Source organism: Melospiza georgiana, chromosome 1 (assembly GCF_028018845.1).
Source record: "Melospiza georgiana isolate bMelGeo1 chromosome 1, bMelGeo1.pri, whole genome shotgun sequence".
Classification (NCBI taxonomy): domain Eukaryota; kingdom Metazoa; phylum Chordata; class Aves; order Passeriformes; family Passerellidae; genus Melospiza; species Melospiza georgiana.
The window spans coordinates 71,250,366-71,277,324 of NC_080430.1; the positions used below are offsets into that span (position 1 = coordinate 71,250,366).

Below are 26,959 nucleotides of genomic sequence, written 5' to 3' on the forward strand. Positions count from 1 at the left end.
GTTCAATACTGTACTTTTTATTTTCATTTTTTACTACTACTTTTGCAATCAGAGGCAGAAAGAGAAAGTTCCACAGCCACACCACCAGACTATTTCCTTTTTCAAATCAAATGGAGAAAGGCACATTTCCTTACAGCAGAAGGTTAAAAAAAGCCAGTAGGTTCCTGTTTTAGTATTCTTCTCTAGCAAGATAATTTCACCAACTTTGCAATTTAATAAAAAAATAGCATTATTAAAAAATACATTCTGGATGCTTTGCTAGAATACACACTCCATGGCACAGAACATGCACCACAGTTTGGTAAGTTCTAAAGAACAAAGTCAAGAGATTTTGTTTGTATAACAGTCTTCAAGCTCTTACTACTTTATCAGCTTCTCTATCTGCGAATTATTACAGATAGGAATAGCAAGGTCTCTTGTTTATCTGAAAGCGGTTCAGAATATATTACTCATGGCAGGTTATAGGAGATGTCATGCCTTAGTAGAAATTTCCTTTTGGGGAAGGTGGAGAAGTTAAATAAGCATTTTCTTGCCAAGCTTATGAAACACTTGTCAATTTACACTAAGAAGTGAATTCTAAACAGAACATCCAGCAGCATGTGCTTTAGCTGGGACAGGCTCTTAGTACTCTCTGCTGCTGTAATTCTGTAACTTTCCCAGCCTGTACTCCAGTCATCTAAGATTTTTAAATAGGCAAAAATCTAAAATTGCCTCACTTGTTTTTATGGCCTATTCACTCGAGGCAAAGGAAAATTAGAAAGCATTCAGCTCATTAAAGTATGTACAAATGCTGTAAGTACAAACAAAGTAACGAGAGAGGGTTAGTGATCCATATGACCTCAGCTTCTGATTTTGATTAGTCTGCCACGAGTCAGAGAAAGTGCAATGACCCCATCCCTCCCTTCAATATAGTCAATTGACAGTAAAATACAAGAATCATGGACAAAGACTAGTGAGACCACACAGCTCAGAGATCACAGTGTGATTAAGGCTAATGCTATAAAAATTACAAGATGAACCTTTAATCAGTTCATCTTACTTGCTCCACCTTTCCTCAGATAACACTGATGCAGAAACTTAGTCTTGCTAGAAAAAGCAGCTTTAGAAGGGGTTACCAGAGCTCATCAAAAGGAGCTATTCTGTGAGAAGAGTAGTATCTCACTATTGCCACCTCAGTCATGCTCATGTCTTTAACCATTCATCCCAGAACTTGCCTCAAGACCTAAGAAGGTGACACTTTTTCTGTCTTCCCTAATTAGACAGTTAGGGATAAAAATTTTATAAAAGCAGGACACAAGGATGACCTGTCCTTGGCAGCACAGGACTGTCCTGCATGAGGAACAAGCATCTAGGATGTGCAATGGGATGCAGCCTGGATGTCAGAAAAATACAAGCCTTTCTCCACACATTCCAAAACATCTCTAGTGCCTTTTCTAGTTACCTTTATTCTTCCCCTTGAAAATCTCAGCAGTTTTTTTTTCCGTTTAAATTAACCCAAAGACAAGTCAAACAGTATTGTATACCAGCTTGCAAACCTAAAATTTCTTTCATCTCAGTGAGGAAGTGAGGGAGGAATAAAGCAACACCAGAAATTTTATGAAACTGACTTTTTTCTCCTGCCCTCTAACCTTGCAAAACAAACCAAGAATGTTACACACCAATGCTCGAACCACACCAAAAGATCACAGGTATATGTGGAAGTGCAACACCCCCTTCCTTTCTCCTCTTGTCCTGTTTTCCTTCTTTTACTTCACTTCACTTTACTGCCCTTGTTTAAATCCTCTGCATACTTCATATCACAGAGGTCAAAATTTCTATCACACCCCAGAAACACATACAACTTGACCAGACACTGAACAGTGGTGTGCATATCACATTAGGGTGAATTTGGGAGCTGGTTTGCAGTTAACCTCTGGGTGCAAAGCGTTGCTTTTGGTCTGCAAACCTATGCAGCATTCAGCTTTTGGCTGCCTCCCAGTCTCATCTTGTGACAGTAGGATCTTTCATGTGGAAACTTTGATTTTACTTTTGCACAAATGCTGCACAAGATTAAGACTTCGACAGTCTCCCTTCTCTAGGGATACCTGAGCACTGCCACGGCACGTTCCTTAGTCAATCAAAATTTCAGTTGTTACCTAAGCAGTATTTCTTTGGCCCAACAGGTGTTTCCTAATGAAGTATCTCACTCAAACCCTGCTACTGCTGGGGAGTAGTAAGGAAAGTACAGAGAGGGGGCTGCCATATCAATCAGAGAGGGCACGTGTGTCTCCTGCAGAGGTGGCCAGCACACTGAGCTGGGAAGAAGTGTTATCAAGGAGGTGAGTGAGAAACTGGAGTGGATAGAGACTGAAATGGGTTGTGTAAGAGGGTGATGTGGTTCCAAGGAAGAATCCTCATTTACCACCTATCTCACCTAAACCCCCGAGGAAGCGAACCTCTTCTCACACATTTGTGCAACTTGGCTCAGGGTAGGAGCTGCTAATTCTGTCTGCTGCTGCAAGCACTCAAATTAAACACCTTTTGACTGTGCTAGTAAAAGTTGCCTATCACTATATCTGCAGAAACTTCACATAACATATTTCATGAAGAGTGAGCTACCAAGTTGCCATCACTGCTATAACTACCTATGTACTGTTAATTTCTAAAAGCATGAACTACAAATATCAGCAACATTAGCACCAGGTGTTGAACACCATTGCCTGATGGTTCTCAGCTAAGGTAAAAAGGTCATCTATGTCAGAGCTCAGAATCCATTCAGTAAATGGAATGGAGATGGAAGCTATGGTAAAAATGAAGTGACACTAGTTTAGTATAGCATATTGTTAGCCTATCCCAGCTGCATGACAAAATTGTTAACTTAAACCTCAGTGAAAGAGCATAAGCAGACATATTTTATCTTCCATCCTTGTATCGTGCACAAGGACGAATGGGTGAGCTAAGTACTTTAAGGAGATAAGTGCTACTGGGATTGCAAGAAATAATTAGGTGTTCCTGATCTTTCATAGCAGGCTCAGTCCTGCAATGACTGCAAGATCAGGGAACTCAATACCAGCACAAATATTTCCTCTGTTTCTTCAACAGGTTTTACAATTTAAGAGCAAATAATTCAGCACAAACTGTGTTAAGCTATGCAGTTTAGAGACAGTCTGTGTACATCAAACTGCAGTTGCCTTAATTGCAGCATTTAATAACCTGGAAGACCTTGTCTTGGTAAGCTAAACAAGCCAAAACCAGAAAGAACATGCAATTGCACTCTAAAAATTCCAGTTAGTGGAACCAGACAGGGAAAGAAGGGAGAACTCTGTAAGGTGAAGAATAACATAGGCACAAGAAAGAAAGAAGGAAGGTATAAATGAACTGGTCATCAGTGAACTTAGACTGGAAATTACAGGTCACTGTGTAAAGGTTTGCTCTAACTGAGCTATGAAAGATGTGGTTTTATGACAATCATTGATGTTGGTGGGGGTCATTTTCCTACCACAAATAGAACATAAGTAAAAAGGGCATTTCCCCCAGCCCTCCCTTTTGTCTTTTTTGTAAAGGATTTAATTTTTGGATGTGGGGACAAAGCCAAACATATTGGAATGTCAAGACCTGCAGGCATAGTTAATAACTGTACTATATTTTGAAAAGTTACAATTAAAAAATATCCCATTTCTGATTTATATCACTGTACTGTTTGTGGCAAGCTTTGCTGAAGCAAAGTATTACTTTTCTGGAATATGATTCACTGGAAACACAAGCAGTGGCATCCAACTGTGAATTTGTTGTGAAATTCATTTCAAAATGAAAAAATTCTGTCTAGAATAGAATTTTTGTACAGCTTTCTCTACAACTGTTCAGCAGCCCACGCAATTACAGTTTTTGGGACACCATGCTGCCAGTCCTATTATACAGCACTGAAAGCTAATGCACCATGTAACTGTAGATTGCAACTATTAGCTAATCAAGTGAAACATAACATTCTTAAGTCTAAAATACCTCTTATTTAGCATATTGAAGGACAAATACAATGCCTTTCCACTGCTTCTGACAGAAATGTGTTACAGAAAGTCTCAACAAGCCCTTGCAATTTCTCTGAGGAAAATGTTATTATTCTGTTACAACATAAATGCATTCCACTCCCACTCTATTCTTAATACCAAAGACTGACTTGCTGGAATTCTAGCTGCCACTAACAAAGCCTCAGCATTGCTTTAAAGAAAAATGAATGGGAAGACTTAACAAATAAAAATGAAGGACAATTTCAGCCATCAACTATCACAATGGCTGACAGAAACTTTAAAATAGCATCTTCCAATTTTGGACTCGTCACTGTACTTTTTACCAGAGAAACATATAACAAAATTATCCATTAATCTCCAGTTTACACCACCTATTAATTTTATTCTCTTTTTTTTTGTTTTGTTTACAACTTAAATGTGTCAGTCTACATTTCAAAGCAAATTTAGCAACACTGTAAAGCTGTAGCATGGATGACTGCGGGAATGATGGGAAAAGCAGAAGGGAAAAAGGTTTGTGGTTCTGAGGAGTAACATAAACCAAACTTTTAGCTTGCCAATACAGGAGTCATTCAGGAGATCTTCAGATGGTGTAGTGCTACCAGTTGTCCCACTTGTAGTTAGTTCTCAGAGATATGTTTCCCCCAAGTACTTATATGACATCGTTATACTACGAACCCCCCAAAGTGACTGAATAAGCATGAAAGAGCTGGGACTCCAATACCACATGTGTAATTCTAAAACACAGAGAGGCTACAAAAACTTGCATGCAAGAAAAGAGCAAAGGTTGCACACACATAAAACAGAACTCATCCAGCTGCTCCTTCTGTGACAGAAGCCAGCTTGGGTCTTCAAATGTTCCCAGTCCTTCTACAGCAAATTGATAGTGTCAAGGATGATATGAGCTTCAAACATTTTTTAAGCCTTCTGCAGACTCAAGTTCAAAGAATGAGCTCAAGTTCAGTGAGGACAACTGAAACACACAGGAAATATTAACCCAGGCAGATGGGGTTTGACACACTTTTAACTTTTGTGAGATTGGAATCTCATTTGAGACGGACAGCTGGGAATCCAGCCTTGCTGCTGCCTCTCACCAAACCAGCCTTTTAGCTTGCCTCTTGTGCAAAAAGGAAGAGGAGAGAATAAATGCACATAACTGTTTAGAAAAAGCAGGTGATGTCAGCAGGTACCTCTGCTTATTAGCAGTAAACCAGACATGAGGATGAGACACTATAAAGGATCAAAAGAAAAGAAAAAGCAAATTTAGTTAAAGAGAAATCACGCAGGAATACTGAAAGCTACTGTTCCTATCTGGAGGAGCTAGAAAAGCCATCCACAGGCAATTCTACAGTTTGACAGCTGCCACTTTTTTTTTTTTTTAATTTTAAATAAAGCAGAGAAGATTGAACAGCTCTTAATATGTTGACTAAGCTACTAGTCCTGTTTCTCGACTGAGTTGACTAACTTATTAGAAACCTAAGCTCAGAAATGTGTTGGGTAGGCACAGAGCCACCAATTTAGGAACAACAGAGAGCATTCTCAGACCATTCTGTAGGAGGTCAGTACTTAACTGGGCAAGCAACCACTGCTGGTGGTAGCAATGTTTCTTAGTGCTTCTGAAAAGAGAGCTCTAAATTTGTTGGCCTTGAGGCTTGAGCATGACTTGGTAGAGATAGGAAAACTGATGCCTGGGAGTCTGAAATTTTGCATTTTAAGACACATCCAATTGCACGCAGTAGTTTTTACAATTTATTGTTCTATTTGGTGGGTTGCGCCAATAACAGTCAATCAGTCTGAAACCTTTTTCCTGACTAGTTTTGAATGAAAACTTTCCGAAAAAATAACAATGTACAGAATTTGGTGATCCAAAGAGGTTAATATTTTTCATGCCTAGCTGCAGAACAACAATAATTGCCTGTTCCTGGACATTCCATTTGCTAGAGGAGGGTGAATGCAAAAAATTATTTAATCCGCTCCGTTCTAATGAAGGAACTGGCTTTCAAATTTTTTTGATATATATTCTTTTTGGTTATATTACATCCTACTGCCAAATTTAAGCAAAATGGTATTGGAAATGTTAATTTCTAAGCTTCAGATATATCATGCCAAACTTTACAGCAAGTCACACTCAAAGTGTTCTGAACTGCATGTCAGTTAAGCTCCCACAGCTCTTCTGTAAGTTTATAATCTGCTACGTGAAACTGTTGGGAAAAAAAAAAACTGCACACATCTCCTGCAAGTCGTTAATCAGTGCTGCGTAGTGCACATTAAAAAAGAAACTAATGAATGGTATCCAAAGCCATGTGGATGTAACTTCTTTAAACAGCCTGATTTTAACTGTTAAGTTTCCTCTAGGTTCTGGCTGCATTGCAGCTGCAACAGCAGTATTTGATACCTGCTTTAACTAAAATTATCCTGGCACAATTTCTAGTGTGGTCACATTCTTCCCCAATGCAGCTCTTGTTGCAGAAGTAGTGCTAGGGGCTAGCAGGATTCCTTTTGGGATGGCAGAGACGCTAATTTGTATTTCTGCAGCTCTTGAAAAGGCAGTCTGTGCTCTGCAACATACCAAGTGAGCTCCATCCTGCCCATGCAGTCCATGTGGGAATTCCAAGCTTAGATGGACGCCTCCTGATAAACCAAGCTGCCCCACACATACCCCACAGAATTTCACTTTTCAATCTAACCTAAACAATAACTTCCACCTAAAATCAAGTAATCTCTTTCCAAACCCCAAACGTTTACACGGGTAAGGCAGAATGGGTGGGAGGGGGAAGAGGCTCTACAGAGTAAAACACGGTCTGAGGTTACAGCAGGTCAGCAGGGCAGTCAGCACTGCCTCCATACAAAAGCTGCTGGAACAATTTTAAAAAAAGGTTAACTGTGTAGAGGTGTCTTGATAGAAAAATTTTAATTTACAAGATCTACAGATAACTCCAGCTTCCCATACTTACGGATCAATGCCTGACACCTCCAGGGCATGCAAAGGTCTATCAACAACCTTATCCCAAGAAATGAACAGGAAGCAGCACAGACTAAAAGTGAAAATTCAAATGAACACCAAAATATTTTTATTTTTAGGCTGCAGAATTCCAAATAAACATGACTTATAATGCACCTTACACATAAAGCATTTCAGAGACTCGGGGTACTGGACTGTGAAGTACATATAGCAAAAACCAATTTACATTATGTTGGTATTGGGAAGGTACTTATGAAGGAATATTCCTTATATGAAGGAATAAACTTATTACTTGAATTTTTAAGAGCATTAAATTTGGATTTGAAAAAAAAATAGACCAGTTTGGATTTAGAATGGAGTGCCCAGGATGACATGAAAAAGGCTGACATCTATCTATGAGAACCAACAGCACAGCATGCCTGAGGCTGCATTAAATGCATTTGAAGAAAGGTGTTGGCCCTCAAAACTATTCAGAAATCTAATATTTATAACCAGGGAAAGTTTAATGTGACTGATAGTCTGTTTAACCTTTTATGTTCCCAGAACAACAAACTGTATTTGCCTAATTAGAAAATGCCCTAAATTATTTAATGTTTCTGGAAAATTATTTTGAAAGCTAGCAACTATTTGCAATTTCTACAGTAAATGTGATACCCCATTTAGAAAAGTAGCCTTTTAATTTCCAAGGAGCCTGCACCTTGCAAGACAGTTCCCTAACCTATAGGAATAGACAGAAACCTAACTTGTTTGCATGCATAAACCTTCCATGAACTACAGCACTGGTATATGAGTATTTAAAGCTTTTTACTGAAGTGCCCCCACCCACGCAGTGATATCATCTAACCTGACACCCCACAGATGCTAAAAAAATATATATATTAAAAAAAGTAGAGGCGTGACTTGGAATTTCCCCATGGACATAACAAAGCAGCTCACCTTTATGCTTTACAGCAGCACCAAGGTTTGCCCCTTAAAGGACAGTTGATAGGAAATGAGCTTCAGCTAACAGTACTATCAGTGGCCTGTTTGCTAAATTAAAGCAGCTAGACAAGCCTGCTTGTTTCTTCCTAATTACTAAAAATACATTTGCTATCATGCTTTGTTGTTTGCCCTGGATAAAAACATTTCCAGAAAACTGCTTGCAAGATGCTAAGAGCAGAACACATGTCTGGCAGTAGCTCTCAAAATACAGGAGATCCACCAGTTCACAACCTTTACCACCTACTAAGTGGCCTTATTTGTTTATTATATTCCCTCCTTGTTTTGACTCACTAGTATTTTTCAAGTTGATTAAAAAAAAGTTAATAATTAGTAGCCGTCAAAAACCAAACAATAAGCAGTGCAAATAATGGCTTTCATTTACTTCTTGCTTCTGTTTGCCCAAAGAAATACAGATACTACCTCTTAATTCTAGAGAATTAAATGGACATTATCATATTCAGTAAATTCCTTACTTAACAGTAAGATTTATGCAGTCTGATAAATACCACTATTTTTACAATCATTTTTCACAATTTTTATAATCAGGCTTGAAGGTTTTTATAACCTTTGAACAAGATTAAATATTTTTTTAAATGTGTGCATAGCATATTAACAAACAAATACAGATAATACCATAATACCATTAAAAATAAATACCATAAAAAAGAAAAAGGTAAGTTAGAGGGAAGTAATTGTTTAATACCAGTCTAGAATGAAAGACATAATTACAGCATTCACAGAATTTTATGGATCCATATGACACACCTGAGCCAAGTTAAATGTCACACAACTGCTCCATTGTCATTAAAGAAGAAAAACCCACTTAAAAACAGGGACTCCAGAATCTCGTTTCAGTTTAAACAAGAATGTGAAATTTCTCACTAGGCCACTTCCTGCTATTGCTGGAAACATTCCCTCCTTTAAACGGAGATGGATTTCAAGGTACTGTACTGAACGTTGTTTTGAAAGTACATTAAGAAGAAAATGTGAACGTGTAGGCAAACTGGAAACTCTCTGGAGAGATTACCCACTTATTTAACCACATTTCCTGTTTTTTAACCCATTTGTCCTAAGTCACTCCTTAGACTACTGACAAAAATAGATACAAGTGTGCTATAAATAGTTCATTAGCAGGTTTTTCGCAGTAAAACTGAAAATGTTTTGATAAATCTATTGTTCTTACTAGCTCCATACTAATTAAACTGTGAATCAGATTAATATTTTCTTGAAATTCGAAAAAGTCCCGAGAACTAATAGTGACCTAAAAAATAGCTATCAATAATTGAAATTTAATGAAGAAATTACTGGTAACCTATGTGACAAAGTGCTTTTACAAACAACAGTTTTGAAGCAAGGCTGATCACACAAGTCACAACCTTTCTAAATATTTTGAGATCTGAAGGCCCAAATGCTACATCATTGAATTAGTCACCTTGCACTTATTTTCAGCCATGGTAGTGTGTTGACCTGACACTTTGAATGTCATTTGAAGGACCTGAAACAAGTAGCCACAAAACTAATTTCTAAAAATATTAAAATGTGAAATATTTTAATGAAAATATTAAAATGTCTGCTTTTCAGACTTATGTTACCTATACTTTTTGAACTACTTTAATTCAATCAATCAAAATTATGTCATGACATTCAAAGAACCTGAAAGTTTCTGTGCTTCAGCTGCCTTGGAGTAGCAGGAGCTCTAAAGATTGCCAATACTTTGAATAATACCTTTGTCTATGCATTAACTTCAGTCTACAAGAGGACAACACCAAGAGAATAATGCTGGTTCTGTGCCTTCCTGCATAGCCCAAACTGAGATATCTTTAAAACTGAAGCTGCTGAGGCTCTTCTGAACTTTCTGCTACCCCATTCAAAAACCACAGAATGATCTGAGGGACTGTTGAAGAGGTCTACCCAATACTGCTGCTTTCCTTACAGATATTAAACTCCACTGCTTCTGGGATAGGATAGAATACAGTTTCCTGTATTACTAAGAAGGAGCAAAATCTGTAAATGTCAGACTACAACAAAAAATGCAAAACCCAACAGTGCTTCACTTGGGAAGGAGAGGTGTTTGCTAGCACCAAACGGTAGCTGAAGGCCAATTTGATATGTATGCATGTTCTTGCAAGGATTTTGTTCAGAGATGGATTTATTTTCACTTTTTCCTTCAAAAACAGTAACAAAGCATAAAGGGCACTTCAATGCAGGCATGAAGGCCTTGAGCAAAAGATGCTGCATGTCATAGTTAGAATTGAACCATGAAGACTCTCAAATTACACAAATTGTTGCACAATCAGCCAAATTTCAACCCACTAATCAGGTAACAAAGAATGTAAATGGTGAAAGAACAACAAACAAAAAAGCCCCGAACCCCATAAAGGAAGAATTCCAATGCACTAATGAAAAAAACCACCTACTTCAGAGGTCATAGCCATTCATACCTCTCCATCTAAGCATACACAGGTTTCAGCTCACTCCCCACTGGTAAAGAAATGCATTGATGATCATTAGATGAACCCAGTACTTGAGATACATTACCCACAGAAATTTGTCTTGTTGTTGTCATTTAAATAAGAACAACATGGTCTGGCAGAGTTACAGCCTTTACAGTGCTCTACAAGTGCAAGCAGCAATGTGTGGCTGTAACCCATAAAAGCAACTTGGTGTCAGAACAAGAATATAAACTATTCATAAAGCCAGCAGTCTGTTGCTCTATAGATTTAGCATTACTTAAAAAATACCTTACCATTTCTACTTCAGCATTAACAGCTTTGAGGATGTTGAGTCTTTTTTTTGTTGTTGCTGAATTAAAGTGGGTATATTTTTGACTGAAGGAAAAACCCAACAGTAGAAATTAATTACGACTATTAGATATTAAAGTAGGTGGTTTGAGGAAGATGAAAAAAAATTGCACTACAAGAAAAGACATTTCACCCAACTAAAACATAACATTTAAACCAAATGCATTTTTCTTCCTGAATGTAAAAAAAACCCCAGGTTCTGAAGAATGAAATTTATGTGTGAGACACTCAGATATAACAAACACTCCTCCTTGACACGAAAATGAATACATCTAAGGATGACTCAATATTACCTGAACTTCATCTACCAGCAATCCATTTGCTGCAGAATGCTGCTTCATTTTCCAGAAGAAAAATTTTAAACCAATTTTTTCCCTTTTCCCCCCTTGATTTTCAGCATATAAAGGTCATATGTATCTAAGTATGTATCTATCACTACATTTCCACTATAAAAATAATTTTAGTGCTAAATGATTTTCTTTCAATAAAGCAGAGACTACTTATAGCTAACAGGTAAAAACAGTGTGCTGAAAACAGGGCACATGTCCCTGGTATGACTAGGTTCCTACTGATTTTAGCAATTTGTAAGACAGGACTGTAATTCTTCTGTGTGTGTCCAGGAAATGTAGCAGAGTGGACACTCAATGGCTCTTTCCTGGTCACAGAAGGTTCTTAAGTTCCCAAAATTTGTAGGCAAAAGAAACACTGAGGCAAAACACTATATTGCACATAAGAGGGAACAGAATACAAAGTGTATATAAATATTTGCTATGTATTGGACATATTTTCAAATAGCTGTGTGGATAAATAATTTTTTCATGAAATAAAGTTAGATTATGCTGGCCAATAAACTGCTCTGCTGCTTAAAAGCTGTCTTCCTATGTTTTTTTCCAGATTTAAGAATAATTGAGAAACTGTGAAATAGACCAGCTGGTGGGTGGTAGACAAACAAAGAGCATCATCATCTTGTAAAACTAGTGCCTACATACCTCTGAAGCCTGGCACTCACATCATTTCCAGTACTGTAACCTGTCTGCCACTTATTTTCCAAATTCTTCGCAAGTGGGCCTCTTAAGAAAAAAAACCCAACAGTTGTACCCCTTGACAACTTTGACATGGATTCCAAAGGTCAGAGCGTGGTAACTCATCACACTTAGGGGTCCTTGCCACTCCCAGACCTCTCTCACTTTACAGAAGAGAAGTCACATGTACCGTGGTGTCAATGGGGGTCAAAGCCAGCAACACGGACAAACCCCTTCAGACTGACCCCAGAGGTCCCCACACAGGAAGACTTATGTCATGACAAGAATGCCAATTTAAAAAGGTGTTCCACAGATAAAAGTGTGCAGCTGTATTCACCCCATAAAGGTACAGGATGACCAATTCAACAGGAAAAGCCAGTCACTCCTTTAATTGTAAGGTAGACTAAAAACCAACATTTCTATCAAAACTGAGAACAGTTGAATCCAAAATCTCAAGCAGTATTTCCTTTCATTAACACAAACCAAGCATAGTCGGCAAGAATATTCATTTATTTCTTTCAAACACATCAATTTTAAGGCACCCTGAAGGTGTCCTTTCATGATTTTATAAAACCTAAAATTATTAAAACCTTTCAAAACACAGACTCACTCAGGAAACTGTGTGTTCTTCTCATAATTCCTTAAGTCACTGGTACTGTAATAACAGCCTGTCAAATGCAAAATGACAGCAATTTCATAAATGAAGAATGGGCTTAGAGATATACTATGTTTATGAATTTACTTTGGTTGTCACTCAAATATTATTATCATAAGAAATGAGAAAACTGAAGTCAACTGATCCAAAAGAGACTAATTTCACAAATAAAGTGTTTGGAACAATACAGACACTAATAATTTTAGTGCCCAGTTTTGCTTGGCATGTCTCTAACCTTCAAGTTACTGAAAAAATTTTAATTACCCATGAAACATGTCCTGCATTTATTAGAGTGACTTACAACAGATATACTTGGGTAAGTAAAAGAAAAGGCAAAACTGGCAAGAGAAAGTACAGACCTTTTAAAAGACTTTTTTTTAAAGTAAGCAACTTCAAAAGTGGTGCTTTGAAAAAAAGCTTATGAGCAGCACTAAGATGCACAATTTTCATGGTTTTACAGTATGTTTTGTTATTAAATTTGATGATTTTTTTGAAAGTTCCTATTTCTATTGAATTATACAAATGTATAATGATAACAAGCAGGTGGCAATGAATAATATAAAACCCCCAATACTTCTGGAACCTGATTCCGCAAAGGTCTGTGAGTGTTCTTAACTCAAAAAATGCAAGCAGTCACCACACTGAAAAAAAGCACAGAACGAGTTCTTAATATTTTTACATACTTTCTTCCAAATTGTTTTGTGTAGCAATTGTTCATGTTTCATGAAATGCATGAAAGTATATGAAATTTTTGTCTTTAGTAACTAAATTCAGCAAATTGGCAACCAAATCAAAGCCACTGTATTAACTTACAAACACTAATAGGGAGCAGTATTTAGTAGGCAGGATGGAAGTATCGAGTCATGGGAAAAAGCTAACTGAAGAAAGGGACTTTGATTACAGATTCAGTGGATTCTTTAGAAAATGTGGTAGGAGGTTGTGCTCTGCTTCTTTTCACCAAATTCTCAAATTTGATTTCTATGGCAAAATCTGGTTGTTGTTTGTTCGTTTTTTTCCACAGACTTGGTAATTTGGGATGACCTTGAAGGAATCACCATTTTGCCTTTCAGCCAGCTCTTACTTCTACCAAGGTATGTATTTAAAACCTGCAACATGTACTGCAGTCAAATGCACACAGATCAACATATCAGCACTCACAAAGTATACCTTAAATTTATGCCAAAAAATTACCTAAGCTGAATTTTATGTATAGCTTTACTTATCCATCTGCTGAAATAACCAGTGAGCTGGAACCAGGTAACAGCAGGTTTTAGAGATGTTACTGCAGAAAATCAACCAAAACCCCAACAATCAAAACAAAAAAGCTCACCACACCTTACTATCTTCTCGTCTGCTATAAAAAAAGAGAAAATGAGAGAAAATCGTTGTAGGAAACATACAGTACTCTATGAGATCACATATTAATCCTATTTATTAGTGTGAAGGTGAGAACTCGCACTGACTTCCAGTGTTACTATTTCACTGTTTTTCACTTCCAAGCTTTACTGAATCCCTATAGCATTTTGAAAAGGGCATGGATTTGAAATGAGGAATGTTTCTGCATGACCTGAACAATAGATTCCCAAAAATTATTTAATCCAAAATCAACATTTGGAAGCTATCTTGACTCAGGAGTGAACCACAATAACTGGAAAGCTTAAGACTTTCCACAGTTCAAAGTAAAGGCTTTTAATATTTTTGAATTACTTCAACTGCTGAACAAGCCCAACACTAATTTCATCCACACATCCATAAAGTTTAAGTGTTTCATTAAATTTAAATTGCTATTCGTTGTGTAAAGAAATTTTAAGCTAATGAAATGTTTTTTATTACAATGGATCTGCTGTACTGTTAGAAGCCAATCATATTTTCCCACTTAAAAAGTAAGAGTTCAAGGGCTTGATAACTTGGCTACTGAGAGAATATGCTCCAGGCTGAATTTTGTATAGAAGTTTTGTATAGAGAAAGCTGAGGCATTTTTTTACACTAAAATTTTTAACTTAAAAACATGCACACACCCTTGGGCAGAAAGTGTTATGAAGCATTGAGGAGACAGCTTTTCCCCACTGTCCTAGCAGGACTCTGCAAGTCTGGCCAGTTGCAATGTTCATTTTGGAGACTATTTTCATCAGTGCTTTTGAAATGTTAAAAACAACAGCATCCTTAACTACTGCATACATTCAGGGTCTAGAAAATAGTAGTTTTTTACTACTCCTCCTTCATCTTGAAATCAGTATTATTTCATGCTTGACCACAGACCCCTTACGCAAAACTTCAAACCATAACTGAGAATGTGACTGACCAGTGGGCTCACATGGCTATTGGACCTCCTCTGCTGTGCTGTCTGGGGCAAATTCAAGATGTTTTAAGATGATTGTCTGCATCTGCACAGAAGGCAGTATAATGCTGTATTTTATATGACCCTTGATGAATCTCCACCACAAGACACTAAGCACCTTTATCAGGAGAGATCACTCACTGTTATGGATTGTTTCTTAAGAGCACCTACATGCTAAACGTTATCAAGACAAAACCCATGTCTAAGCAGGACAATGTGAATTATAGGAACTACACAGGCAGCTCCATGCACAGAAAAGTTGGGTAATTTTAACAGAGCTGAGTTTATTTGGACCAATACCCAGGTTTTAACCTGGGACTTTACATCTAAATATCACACACAAATCCCTGATTCTTTATAATTTCAGCTAGAGGACTATGACTTAGCTACAAACACCAGCACACCAACCTCTCCTACAGATCAACCTTAAATGGGAGCCACATTCAACTATGAATAGGTAGCAACAACACAAATAAGTTTCAGTAATATTAATCATAACCTGTAAATGCTTCTTGATCTCACAGTGTTCCCATGACTTCTGAAACTGTGATGATGACCCCAGTGAGATGTGGGTAAAGATTGCCAAAGGGACTTGGAAGCAGTTCTGGGTAGAAGAAGAAAGCAAGCACAAGACCTTTTAACAGCTAACACTACCCAGCTGCATATTCTGAGAAAGAGAAAAGTGCGTACAATTAGCACACCTGTGGAAATAAATCACTGAAGGAAGATAATTAATCCAAGCAAAAAAGCCTAACAGGAACTCCAGAGGAGATCTGATACCATAGTTTGGGACTACAGGTAATTTTACTTTTCATGTGACTTACTTCTGCCACTCCAGTAGTTTCATTACACATCAGTTTGTTAAACACTGCCACAGAAACTACCTTGAGCATTACCAAGAAAATAAATAATCTGGTTTCTAAGAGTAACAATTGAAGGAGCAGTCTAACATAGGTCACTCAAACATCTCATTCACACACGTTTTGAATTTATTTTGGCTTATAATCCAACTAGGAATGAAATAAAACCAAGTAGTAGTAATAGTGACTATTGACTCGGAATTCTAAGCTTTATTGCCTATGATCTTCTCTTACCTCCCTCTCCTCCCTAGACTTCAGCTCTGGCTTCCAAACCTATCTGAATCAACCCCAATGAGTTCTTTCTCTCACACACTTCCAATCATTTATTTCTCCTCAGTTATCTAACCCACAAACCCAACCTGCCTGTGCTTCAAGTCTGCGTAATTCCTTAACATTGGGGCACCCATAGAATTCAGTAAATTGGACAGGGAACATAAAAATGCCATTTGTGCATATCAAATGCAACAGAAACATGAAAGCATTCACTATGCCAACAAGCTAGACCATGGAGTATTGTTTTGTTGATGACACAATTTATTACTACTTTTGTTTTATGAAAGGGCTGAGACAGTACAAAACTCGTGTGGATATACCCTCATTCGTGCTTGTAAATAAGGAGTGCTGGAAAAGGGAGGAAAGAATGTTTGCCCTTTCTCCTCTATGCATTGATTCCAATCTCCAACTAGGTTTCTGCTTTGAGCAATGCAGGGATTAGATCCTATTACCAAAGACAGTCAAAAATACAAAATGATATTAGAAGATTTTAAGTGTTTCTCAAAGAGTATGTTTGAGGAGCTAAAAAATTTGAGTCTCCTTGTAACAAAATCAATACCAAAACAAAACAAATGTAATTGCCATTAACACATGCCCTCACATGACAGAGGCTGATGGTATAAACAAGAAAATGCTGAACTGATGTCAAGTATCATACAACTTCCTACAACTGGCTAGTCAACAGAAGACAAGTCAGAAGAGATTTCTGACTTGTCAGACGTGCCTGATAAGTAAATCCTCTGAGGTTGCAGTAGGCTGTAATCTCAGGCAGGTATTAGAGTGACTTGTCATACCATCAGTTAGAACAGGTACTTAAGCAAACAATTCTCAAGCTACAAGATTAAGCTGCTGTCTGACCAAGGAATCACATCAAGACTTCATTTTAGAAGTCTTTAGTCTTTAGCAAGGCATAGACACAGACAGAAACACCAAAAGGCATCCTAGCAAGAAGTTTGACAGGTAAAGCCAAAGAGAAGCTGGAAGAGTGATGGATAGCAGTCTAGTAAACAACTACTGATAGGCTTAACAGAAGAAAATGCCATAAAACCAGAACTGTGAGTGAGGGAGAAGATGTAAAAAGCAAGAGGAAGCATAAGGTATAAACGAGATAAGATGCAGATAAACTCTAATGAACACTTATACATGCGGAGTCTTGAAGCAAAGTGAAAATTTTCCAGGATAGAAATCCATTTTAATTTAGGTAAAATGTGCATTTTTGAGTTGAGTCTGTGGTTAGAAACCATAGTTATTTAGCCAGACTGCAAGGCCTAAGCTCAGTGAAGTTACTTCAGCTAAGGACAGAGATAAAGAGGAGGAGACAGAAGATGATAGAGAGTGACAGGGACTGCTGTAAGGGCAAGTCAGTCTGACCTCGGAATTCTTTCTGATAAAAAGGAACTAGTGGTAAATGTCACATGAAACCCATAAAAATGAATATGTATGAGCCTATTGTGAAACTGTATGCATACGTACTTGAGAGGGGGATAAAAGGAGACCTGAAGTTCTCAGAGGTACGCATGCCTTTTAAGGAGAGCATTCTCCGCATGTGTCCGGCGCTGTAAATAAACATACTGAGCTTTACAACTTTTATGAAGTTGTGAGGTTTCTTCTTTTCTCTGCAAAATAGTTTAGAGGCTGCTGAGACCAGCCAACAAAAATCACAATTAGCAACAGAAAATCTTGCATGCAAGAAGCTGGAGAAGCACAAGAAGATATCTAATAAAGTCAACATACAAGTGCAACTCAGTGTGTAGCAAGTAGGAATTGAAAAATGTGATGTCCTCTCCAGGATGGTTTCTAATGGGATTTCTATAATAGTCAGAAATTAAAGGTAACATGTTGGCAGAAACTACAGGAAGCTGAAGGGCCATTGCCTTCTTCTGTTGCCATCTTATGCAAGGACAATGTGCATTCCCTTTCATCAGCTACAATAATCTTTAATGTTTTAAATTCAGACATGAATATAATATGAGAATACAATCTTGTGAGAAGTGAGAAATAGAATGAAACCTAAATGCCTCAAAGTGAAATTGAAGAAAAATTTCAGGTTAAAATGAAATTACACAAATGAAAGTATTTTGAAACATGCATTGAAATTTGTGCTTATGTTTCAAGCAACAAATTAATTTTATACAAAAAATGACAAGGCTGCAATATGAGAGCCCCTGATATTACAATTTTGGTACATGATTCTACTCTGCAAAGAATTAGGTCTAGTAAAACAAATGCAAGGACTGTAGTTGTTCAATGCATGGACTGTCACAATTGCTGATTGAATGGGTCATTTAAAGATGAATTCAACTCATCCTAATACAAATTTGATTGTTATATATAGTTGATATTTCCTTACCAGAAGCACAAAACATCAATTTACTAATGCATGTTGTAAGAGCAGTTAGCTTAAATGAAAACCAGCATATTTTAACTGCTGTGTATAAGGACCCTCTTGTGTCATAAACAAACTACTAGCATTTTGTAACCAAAACCCCCAAACTGACAAGTCCTTTAGCAACTTCATTTGCCAGTACAGAAGACTTTTTTCCCTTAATATTATATGCAACAGACCTGCAAAACATAATTTTCTTCATGTTCACATACATCATAAATCATCATATCATCATATCCCTGCAGGAATCAGAATTTGGCCTTACTAAAGCAAAAAATTCAGATAATTCCTAAAGACAGGACAGCAACAATTTGAGGACTGCTGGAGTTTAAAATCATCTACCTGATATAATTAAGATAATTCTGAAGCCATCCTTTTAAACAGTTAGGAGAAATCTAAAGGGTTACAGAGATTTCCAACTAAACTATTTTGCACATTTCAGTCAAAAAGTAATTGCTTATTTCTAACAAAAAAAAAAAAGGAAAGAAAGAAAAAGAAAATGATTTGTACTATATCCAAATGTTTTTAAGATGTAAATGCACTTGTCATCTTTCACGTAAGCAGGGTGCTAGTGCCCTAAATTAAACAAAAGAAGAAAAGTTAGGGTTGACAAGTATGTCGCTGCGTAACTACAAATTAAATATGCCTTTTGATATTTAATTTTTAACTGTTGAGTACCTTTTCATCAGGCTATTGCCATTAGAAGTTTTTTATTAGATTATTAAATTAGACAAAAACAGATAAAAGATGTGACAAGTATAAAAAAATCTGATTTAGCAGATGTGATGCACTTAATCTTTTACTGTGATAGTGGCATTTCATATATTTGAAATGTTTCAAACAATGATTTCTTAACACACCAAAAAGGAAGAAATTCAGATATAACTTGACTATATTCAATTTATGCCAAGTACAGAGTGAATATCTAGAAACCACAATCACCTTTCAGTTGAAAGTGCAAAATCACCTAAAACTTTCAAAGCAATGTGAAATTTTAAATACCTCAACCCCCCCGAATATCTGACAAGACAAGTGAAACACAGAAGACACATATTTTAAAAAGACTGTTAGAATAGCAGCTGAAAATCTGTATGCTTGTGAATTCTGAGTGAATACTGGCTAGATTGCACAGCAGCCAGCATTTCAAAAGCAAGTTATAAAGAGATATCACCATTATCTGAATTGTTCAGAAAAATAAAGGAACATTGACCTTTTTGTGGTAAACAAATCCTCACATACTACTGTCTTAGAGAAATTAATGCAGTAGTTGCATATGTAAACAAATGAAATATAATCAAACTTGCCACATTATGAAAAGTAATTTGCCATTTGCATGGAAAAGCTCACATTAATATTCTAAAAGACTAAATACCCACATACAACTACCTTCACTTGTATGACACAAACTGTAATGCACAGAAATACTTTCCATCCAAATCAGAGCAACCACCTCATTCACTCTCCAAACGTCTATAGCCTTGCAAGTGAAAAAGATCAATTTTTTAAATATAAAAAATAATGCAAAAATATAAAAAAAAACTGCCTAATTTTGTTATACGACTAAGGCATTACTTATGCGTTTTAAATTAGAAATAAAAAACTCACAACAAAAACAATTTACTACCAAAACAGAGATCTATGAACAGGAACAAAAAACCCCTTTTATGTTAAACTATCAGATTGACCAGTATACACAAAAAACTATCTAAATACACATTTGGCAACTGATTAACACTATGTTTCCTATTGTTCCTTTCATCTCTTTTAATTATGTTAATAATGTAGAATAAATCAGAACAATGTTTCAAACAAGAGACAAGAACTAAACTAGATTTCACTGCTGCTGCATGTTAAAATTGAAGTCTGTCTTGTAAAGACTCAGAAGTCTACATTGAAATTAAAGTGAAAACTTGAATGAGTTATTTATTAACAATAAATCTAATTAAGTTAATAAAACTGCCTTCTAACACCAGCAGTCACACCTTAGATCAAAATAGAGAGCCAAACATAAAATCACTTTGTGCACAAGTTCTGAGATTCAGATCTTTCTTACTGAAAAGCACATGCATGTTGAAAAACTAAACAGTAAATGTTTTAGTACATAGGCTAAATGAAAGTTTGCCCCATGCAAACAATTTATCCTTTTCTATATTTGAAACTGTAACAAAAAGCATATGTATTAGGAAATATTTAACATTTATAGGACAATTGCTTATATGAACAAGGCATAAGCTTCTTCCACACTGACAGAAGCAGGGTACCACGCTTAAATAGTATATATTTTTCAAAGCTTGCTCAAAAGGCAGGCTTTTAAATTTTTTTCAAAATTCTTCTTCAGAACTGTTCATTTAATACAGTTCTTCTCATATTTGTATTTTCCTATGAATTTTATGATGCAAGAAATTGCTGTCCCCAGTACTTACAGACAGATGCTTGCAGAGCTGCCAATGATAAATAGCGTCAAGATTTTTGGATAAGATTTTTCTGAATGTTCTATAACTTCCAAGACTTTAGCTAGTCAAATTAACAATGAATGTTCAAACAGACAGGATTCAAAGAAGGTGGTTTAAATATAAAGAGAAAAATGCTTAAGTGAGTTATTTACATGACATAGCGAACTCTGTGGACAGAAACCTACCTGTACCTTTTTTCCCCACCCAGATTATGCTTCACTCACTTCTCAAATTCTGTAACAGCTCAGGATAGATTTTTGCCTGTATCAGTTCCACTTAATATAAAAAACCAGTTGTATTTCCAAATCAGCTGTCATTTTATGAAGCAAATCAAGTGCACTCATGTGGGAAAAAATATTATTTAAAGATAGAATTATAAATTATTGCATTTGTGTAGTTTTCCTTTGTGCATGATTTTTACTGATATGGAAAAGGAAACAAACCAAAAATCAGATTGGAAAACAGAAAATTCTCTTACTGCATTGGTCTACATGGCTCAGCAACAATATTGGCAATAGAGACATGAAATTTCTGTACAGGAAATTCATGTGGATTTTAGTCATTTTGCTCATGATGTAGACCTTGCCTTTTGAAGCCCTGACTCTCAGAAAGAAACAATGTTGATAACACTGTCAAGGCAAAACATTTAGGTAATTGCTGTGCTACCCAGTGGTATTGCCTATATATAGCATTGCCTGTAGTATACTCCAAGTATACAATAATTCATACAGAACTTATGTTAGCTGTGCAAGGAAAGTAATCAGTAATATTAATAGGCTGTTACCCCTAGAGAATCAAAGTGCAAGATTGAGGGGATTTCTTAAATTATACAGCAGCCTCTGGTAAGCTCACTTGTCTAGTGAGTATCAGATTTCTCTGTCCTTTTATTTGCACTTCAAACCTGTCTCTTGTTTGAATAATCCTGTGTAATCCATTTATACTTCTAAATAAAAATGGGTTAATTCTATTTAATTTAATTTCTAAATCCTACCCTAATTTATGTTTTTAACTTGCTCATCCAGTCCTGGTTTTCCACCTTGCTCCACATCCATTCCTTGCTTGATACCAGTCTTCATCCGAAGTTTTTTGTTCTAGTCTCTCCCTCTCTTGCAGTTACATTATTTCCTATCTCAGCATTGGCATCCTCCTCCTGAATAATTCCATCTACCCAAAAGCATTACTTCCAATAGTCCAGATCAGGTGGCTTCTGCAGAGAACTGTTCAGAAACAGCTGTAGTCTTGAAGCTCTGGACTGGACAGGAAATTCACCACCAGAAAATTCTTTATCTTGTTCCTAACCAAATCAGGAGTGTTTTCATATGCACATTTTCAAAAATGTCCTTTACAAAAGATGCATCACGGCATCAACATGCCTCCAGTTCTGGTCAGATTTTCAATAGCTACATGGCTTGAAAGTTTCAGACTGAATCAGGGAAGTAATTTACCTTTTCCTTACCTTTTACATATGGGCAAATTGATGTTTTGATCTCTTATTTCCCTTTAGAAACAAACCTGTTCTTGTTAAAATTTGCCTTTTTACTATCATCATTAGTGCTATTTGAAAGCTGAAGCAGAAACAGCATATAAAAAAACTTCATGCCAAAAGCTGATGTCCTGGAAATCATCCAGTAAGGATACAACAATACACATCATTGATAGCATCACTCAGCAACACAACTGAGGCATAAATAGTTTGCCTTGCCATGATTTTTTCTTCTTTTATTTAGAAATTAAGATTTAGAAAGTCAAAATCCAAATCAGGAAAATGAAACAATGCAAATCTTTACAATTTGCAGACATAAAGATTACTGAAAACAGATAATAATTTCCAATACACGATTTTTTCTTAACATATCAATACGTCACTGTTTAACAATTCCTTGAGTGAACAATGTGTTTGACTGAAGTTAGACCCACTCCTCGTCATATGTATGGTATTTCAGTTTAATAAAGTAGGTATTTTCAATGCTGTTGGAGATGAAGTGTAACATAGAGCTTTGTTTGTTTCGGGTTTTCCTAGAAGGAAAACAAAAAAGATAGCATGTCTACTGCAGTATTAACTGCATTGTTTAGATTATGTATATTTTCTCAATTAAATCTTACTGTACAATTTAAAGTTGTTTGTGAATACCAGTTTATTGAAAAAAAAAATCAATTATATGGCTCTTGGGTGATCTTTTTTTCTTTTTTTTTGATTGAATACTGGAAAAAATCTGATTCTCATTTGCCCCAGAAAAAGGCTTTTTTTCATCCAGTCCTTTTCAATTACGAAGTTCCTCTACCTTCATGAAGAGGTTACCAATTAATCACTTAATAATTTTATCTTCAGAGCACCAAATATTTCCAGGGTCAATGAACTATTGCTATAATCAAACAAATTGAAGCTCCTCAAAGCTACTCTGTTTGGGTTTTGGCTGGGATAGAGTCAATCTTCTTCCTAGTAGCTTGTATAGTATTTACTGTATGTACTATGAGAATAATGTTGATAACACATCCATGACTCAGGTGCTGCTAAGCAATGCTTACACTAAGTCAAGGACTTCAGTTTCTCATGCTGCCCTGCCAGCAAGTGGGGGAAGGAAATCCATAAGATTCTGGGAAGAGACAGAGCTGGGCAGCTTTCCCTGACTGGCCAAAGGATAGTGCATACCATAGGACAACATGTGAACTAGGGGGAAAGCTGGCTGGGGGCAAGCTGGGCATCGGTCAGTTGCTGGTGAGTGACTATTTTTCATTTGCATCACTTGTTTTTCTTTCTTCTTCCTTGTGGTTTATTTATGTCTTTGTTATTTTCCTTTCCATTAGCATTTATTATTATTATTTTATTTCAACTATTAAACTGTTCTTATCTCAACACATCTGTTTTTTTACTTTTACCCTTCTGATTTTGTCCCTCATTCCACCAGGGCAGGAGAGCAGCTGTGTGATGCTTACTTGCTGGTTTATGTTAAATCATGATACTTCTATACCAGTAGTCAACTGAGTTAACATTTAACAGAGGTTAATTAATTGGAAAGGTAATTAATCATCAAGGTGGACAAGTACAGAAGTAGTGTCTACATGTTCCTTTTTAACATGTCTAGGTAGCAGGTTAATAAAAAAAACCCCAAACAACTTTTCTACTATTTTGAATTGGTCAACATTATGATATGTAACCTGAAGAGGTGTCTCTAATATTCACAGTCTTCACTTCAATTTTTGCCACAAAGTTACAGAGAAAGTACATTAAACCAAAAATAAACTAGACAACAAGAAGGCTGAGGCCTACCTGTATCAGAAATGCAATATTACCTTTAAACAAAGAAAAGACTGCAGAATTATCCTAAAGGCAATGTGAGCCTAGAAAGTAGATGCCAATGCACTAGATCAAGAAAATGAGCATATAAAAAGCTGACACAATGTCTTGGTCTTGGTTAGCTGACGGTAATCCAAATGTGCCAAGTGAAAATATACCTCAAATATGATGACAAGTTATGTATTATTCAGAAACGTTGTTTGAATGTGCAAGATGAGTATCTAAGTTATTTCCGCAGTATGTTGTATCACAGCATATATTCTGAGCACAAAAGTATTAACAAGAGATGGAAGACACACTTTTATCTAAAGTAATAAACTCTAAGATCCTTTTGCTTTTGAGCAAATAAGCACCTTCGGCTCTTGATTTACAGATTACCAGTGTAATTACCTCCATATCTAGTTTTGGAGTACCACAGAATCTTAACTAAGTCTGCCACATACAACTCCATGAAAAAATCAAAACAAGAATGTACAAATTGATTAGGACAAGATCACCTTCAAAATGCCATGTACTAAGTCACTGTAACTAATTTCTACTTGGTATTAACCAGGCATTTATGTGATAAGAAATTCAAATGCATCAATTTTGCATAGGACAAATTACGTGTTCAAAGGATCTAAGTCTGCACACTATTCACCACTGCAAAAAAGAAAAAGGCAGACCCATTTATATATTATGCTCCCTCAAAACAGAGGACATTAAAGCATTTCAATAATGACTAACATCTCAGTCATTTTAAACATCGTATACCTGCCCTTCGATGGTTTACCATTCTTTGCTGAACTACTGTAATAATACGCATTTTCTCATAATTTTACCTTTTGAGAACTATAATTACATCTATTATCAAAGTAGCCAGATTCTATTGGAAAATATCCCAAACAACCTCAGTGAATTTCATAAGAAAATAGCAAAGATGGCTTTTATAATTCTTTGTATTATATACAAGCAATGAAGCAAAATAATCACAAAAAACAAGTATTAAAGAGATTATCAATAATGAAAGAAGCTTTAATCATTTGGGGGTATTTGAAAAATGATTTAGGAATTAAGTAAAGTCTGTGAGAAAGAACTCATAATGAGAACATGTCAAAAGTTAAAAACACAGACTAGAAAAAAGTTTTTAATTGTACAGTATATTTTAGCTCCTATCAATCACTGTTAAAATCATTTGAGTTTAATAAGCAGATATTTACCTGTTGGAATGAGACAATCTTTCCAATCAAAATATCCTGCATAAATGCCAGGTTCTAATGACCCAACTATCGGATCTGCCTTGAATTCAATGTACATTTCAAACAGTCTTTGATCCAGCTCTTTCAAGGATTCCATACTAACCTAAAAATTAAACAAAAAAAAAAAAAAGGAAAGAGAAAGAACATAGTAAATAGTCATTAACTAAAAGAATTTAATCACCTACCCAAAAAATAACATCATCTTTAATTTCAGAAAAAAACAGCAATTACTGACATATTTCAATTCATAATTATGTATATAAAAACTTCAAAACTTCCATATTATCTGTCCATCCTACTCAGTATAATTTTTTTCCTGATTGTATTCAGCAGTAGACATTTTCACAAAAAATACAAGGAATACCTAAGCAGGCAGATCATTCAGTAACTGTCTACTGGCATGATTTTTTTTTCCTGCATGTCAGGAGGTCTTTATCTTGCAAAGAAAACAACTGCATTTTGTGAATGCTTTAAAATATACCCATAAAAATTTCAATCCTTAAACATGAAGGAAATATGTAAGGAAATGTTCTTTGCTACCATTTATAATTTCGGTACTTCAGAATATTAGACAATAATGATTTCCCTACTAATAAAGGCAACTTTAAGAAAAACAGCCCAGTGTAAGAACAGATAGTTTTTTACTAAAACACACTACCAAACTCACTTTAAAATTAGATTTATAAAGCTGACAAAATTAAAAAGTATGATTTAGTTTCAGTATTTTCAGATAAAAACTAGTATTTTAAAAAAATTGCCAATTCTTTATTACAACTTTTAAATCTAATATTTAAATAAATTTAAAATTTTCAGAAGTTTAGGTGACAGAACAAAAAACTGAAACAATCAATTCACCCCTCTAAACATCTGTGAGCTTCCATCCTCATTTAAAATTAATAAAGGGCTCAAAAATTGCCCTCTTATGATGACTATCTAATTACCCAGATCCCCCCAGATGGAATGACCCATTTATGTATCCCATGCATGCAGTATTGCATCAGTCAGAGTTTTCAAAGGGTTATCACAGATTGGAAATTAATCTGCCCCTTCAACATCTGAATTTGGTAATTTATAAACGTATCAAACTTTTAGTGGCAATACTTTGATGTAGCTGTGCAAGGCAGGGTGTTGAACACATACAGAATGGTCTCAGCTGTCTTAGCTGCTTCTAACTGTACTGAGCTCAACTCTCAGTAGCAAAAAATTGGTAATATCCAGAGTAATTTTCTATATTGTACTAACCCCATAAATCATAGCAATCCCTTTCAAATGCTATTCAAAACTACTTAGGCTGTAGAAATTCAAGCAACATTCAGGCATAATTGGGACTAAGGATGTACTACATAGTTGAACAATCAGTTTGAGTGAAACACTGTACTCAGTACTGGAAAAGATAACATTTTACTTCCAACCAACAAATATTTCTGTAAATAAACTAGCTTTATGGTCCTAAGGATTAAGTCACAACATTTCTCATAAGAAGTGATTAATCTTTACAAAAAGGCAGGAAAATGAGACAGCTACTGCCACCCACTTTGACATTTTCGTTCTTTGAAAAAGAAAAAACAACAAAAACCCCCCCCAAAACACAACAAAAAAACCATGAACTAGTTTATGAACAAGAGCTATCAGTAATGCAGATTTCCAGATGAAATAATTTATCAAGTATATTCCTGAGATAACAATCTTTTACT

General features: G+C 35.9%; 1 protein-coding gene across 1 annotated transcript in view; it reads right to left on the reverse strand.

Annotated features, from left to right (window-relative positions):
- The window catches only part of EXOC2 (exocyst complex component 2), a 125,369-nt gene that overhangs the window by 11,084 nt on the left and 87,326 nt on the right, over window positions 1-26,959 (reverse strand). The window contains exon 23 of the mRNA XM_058030220.1: window positions 25,227-25,368. Coding sequence (XP_057886203.1) covers window positions 25,227-25,368 — 142 coding nt within the window. The remainder of the gene's footprint in view (window positions 1-25,226; window positions 25,369-26,959) is intronic.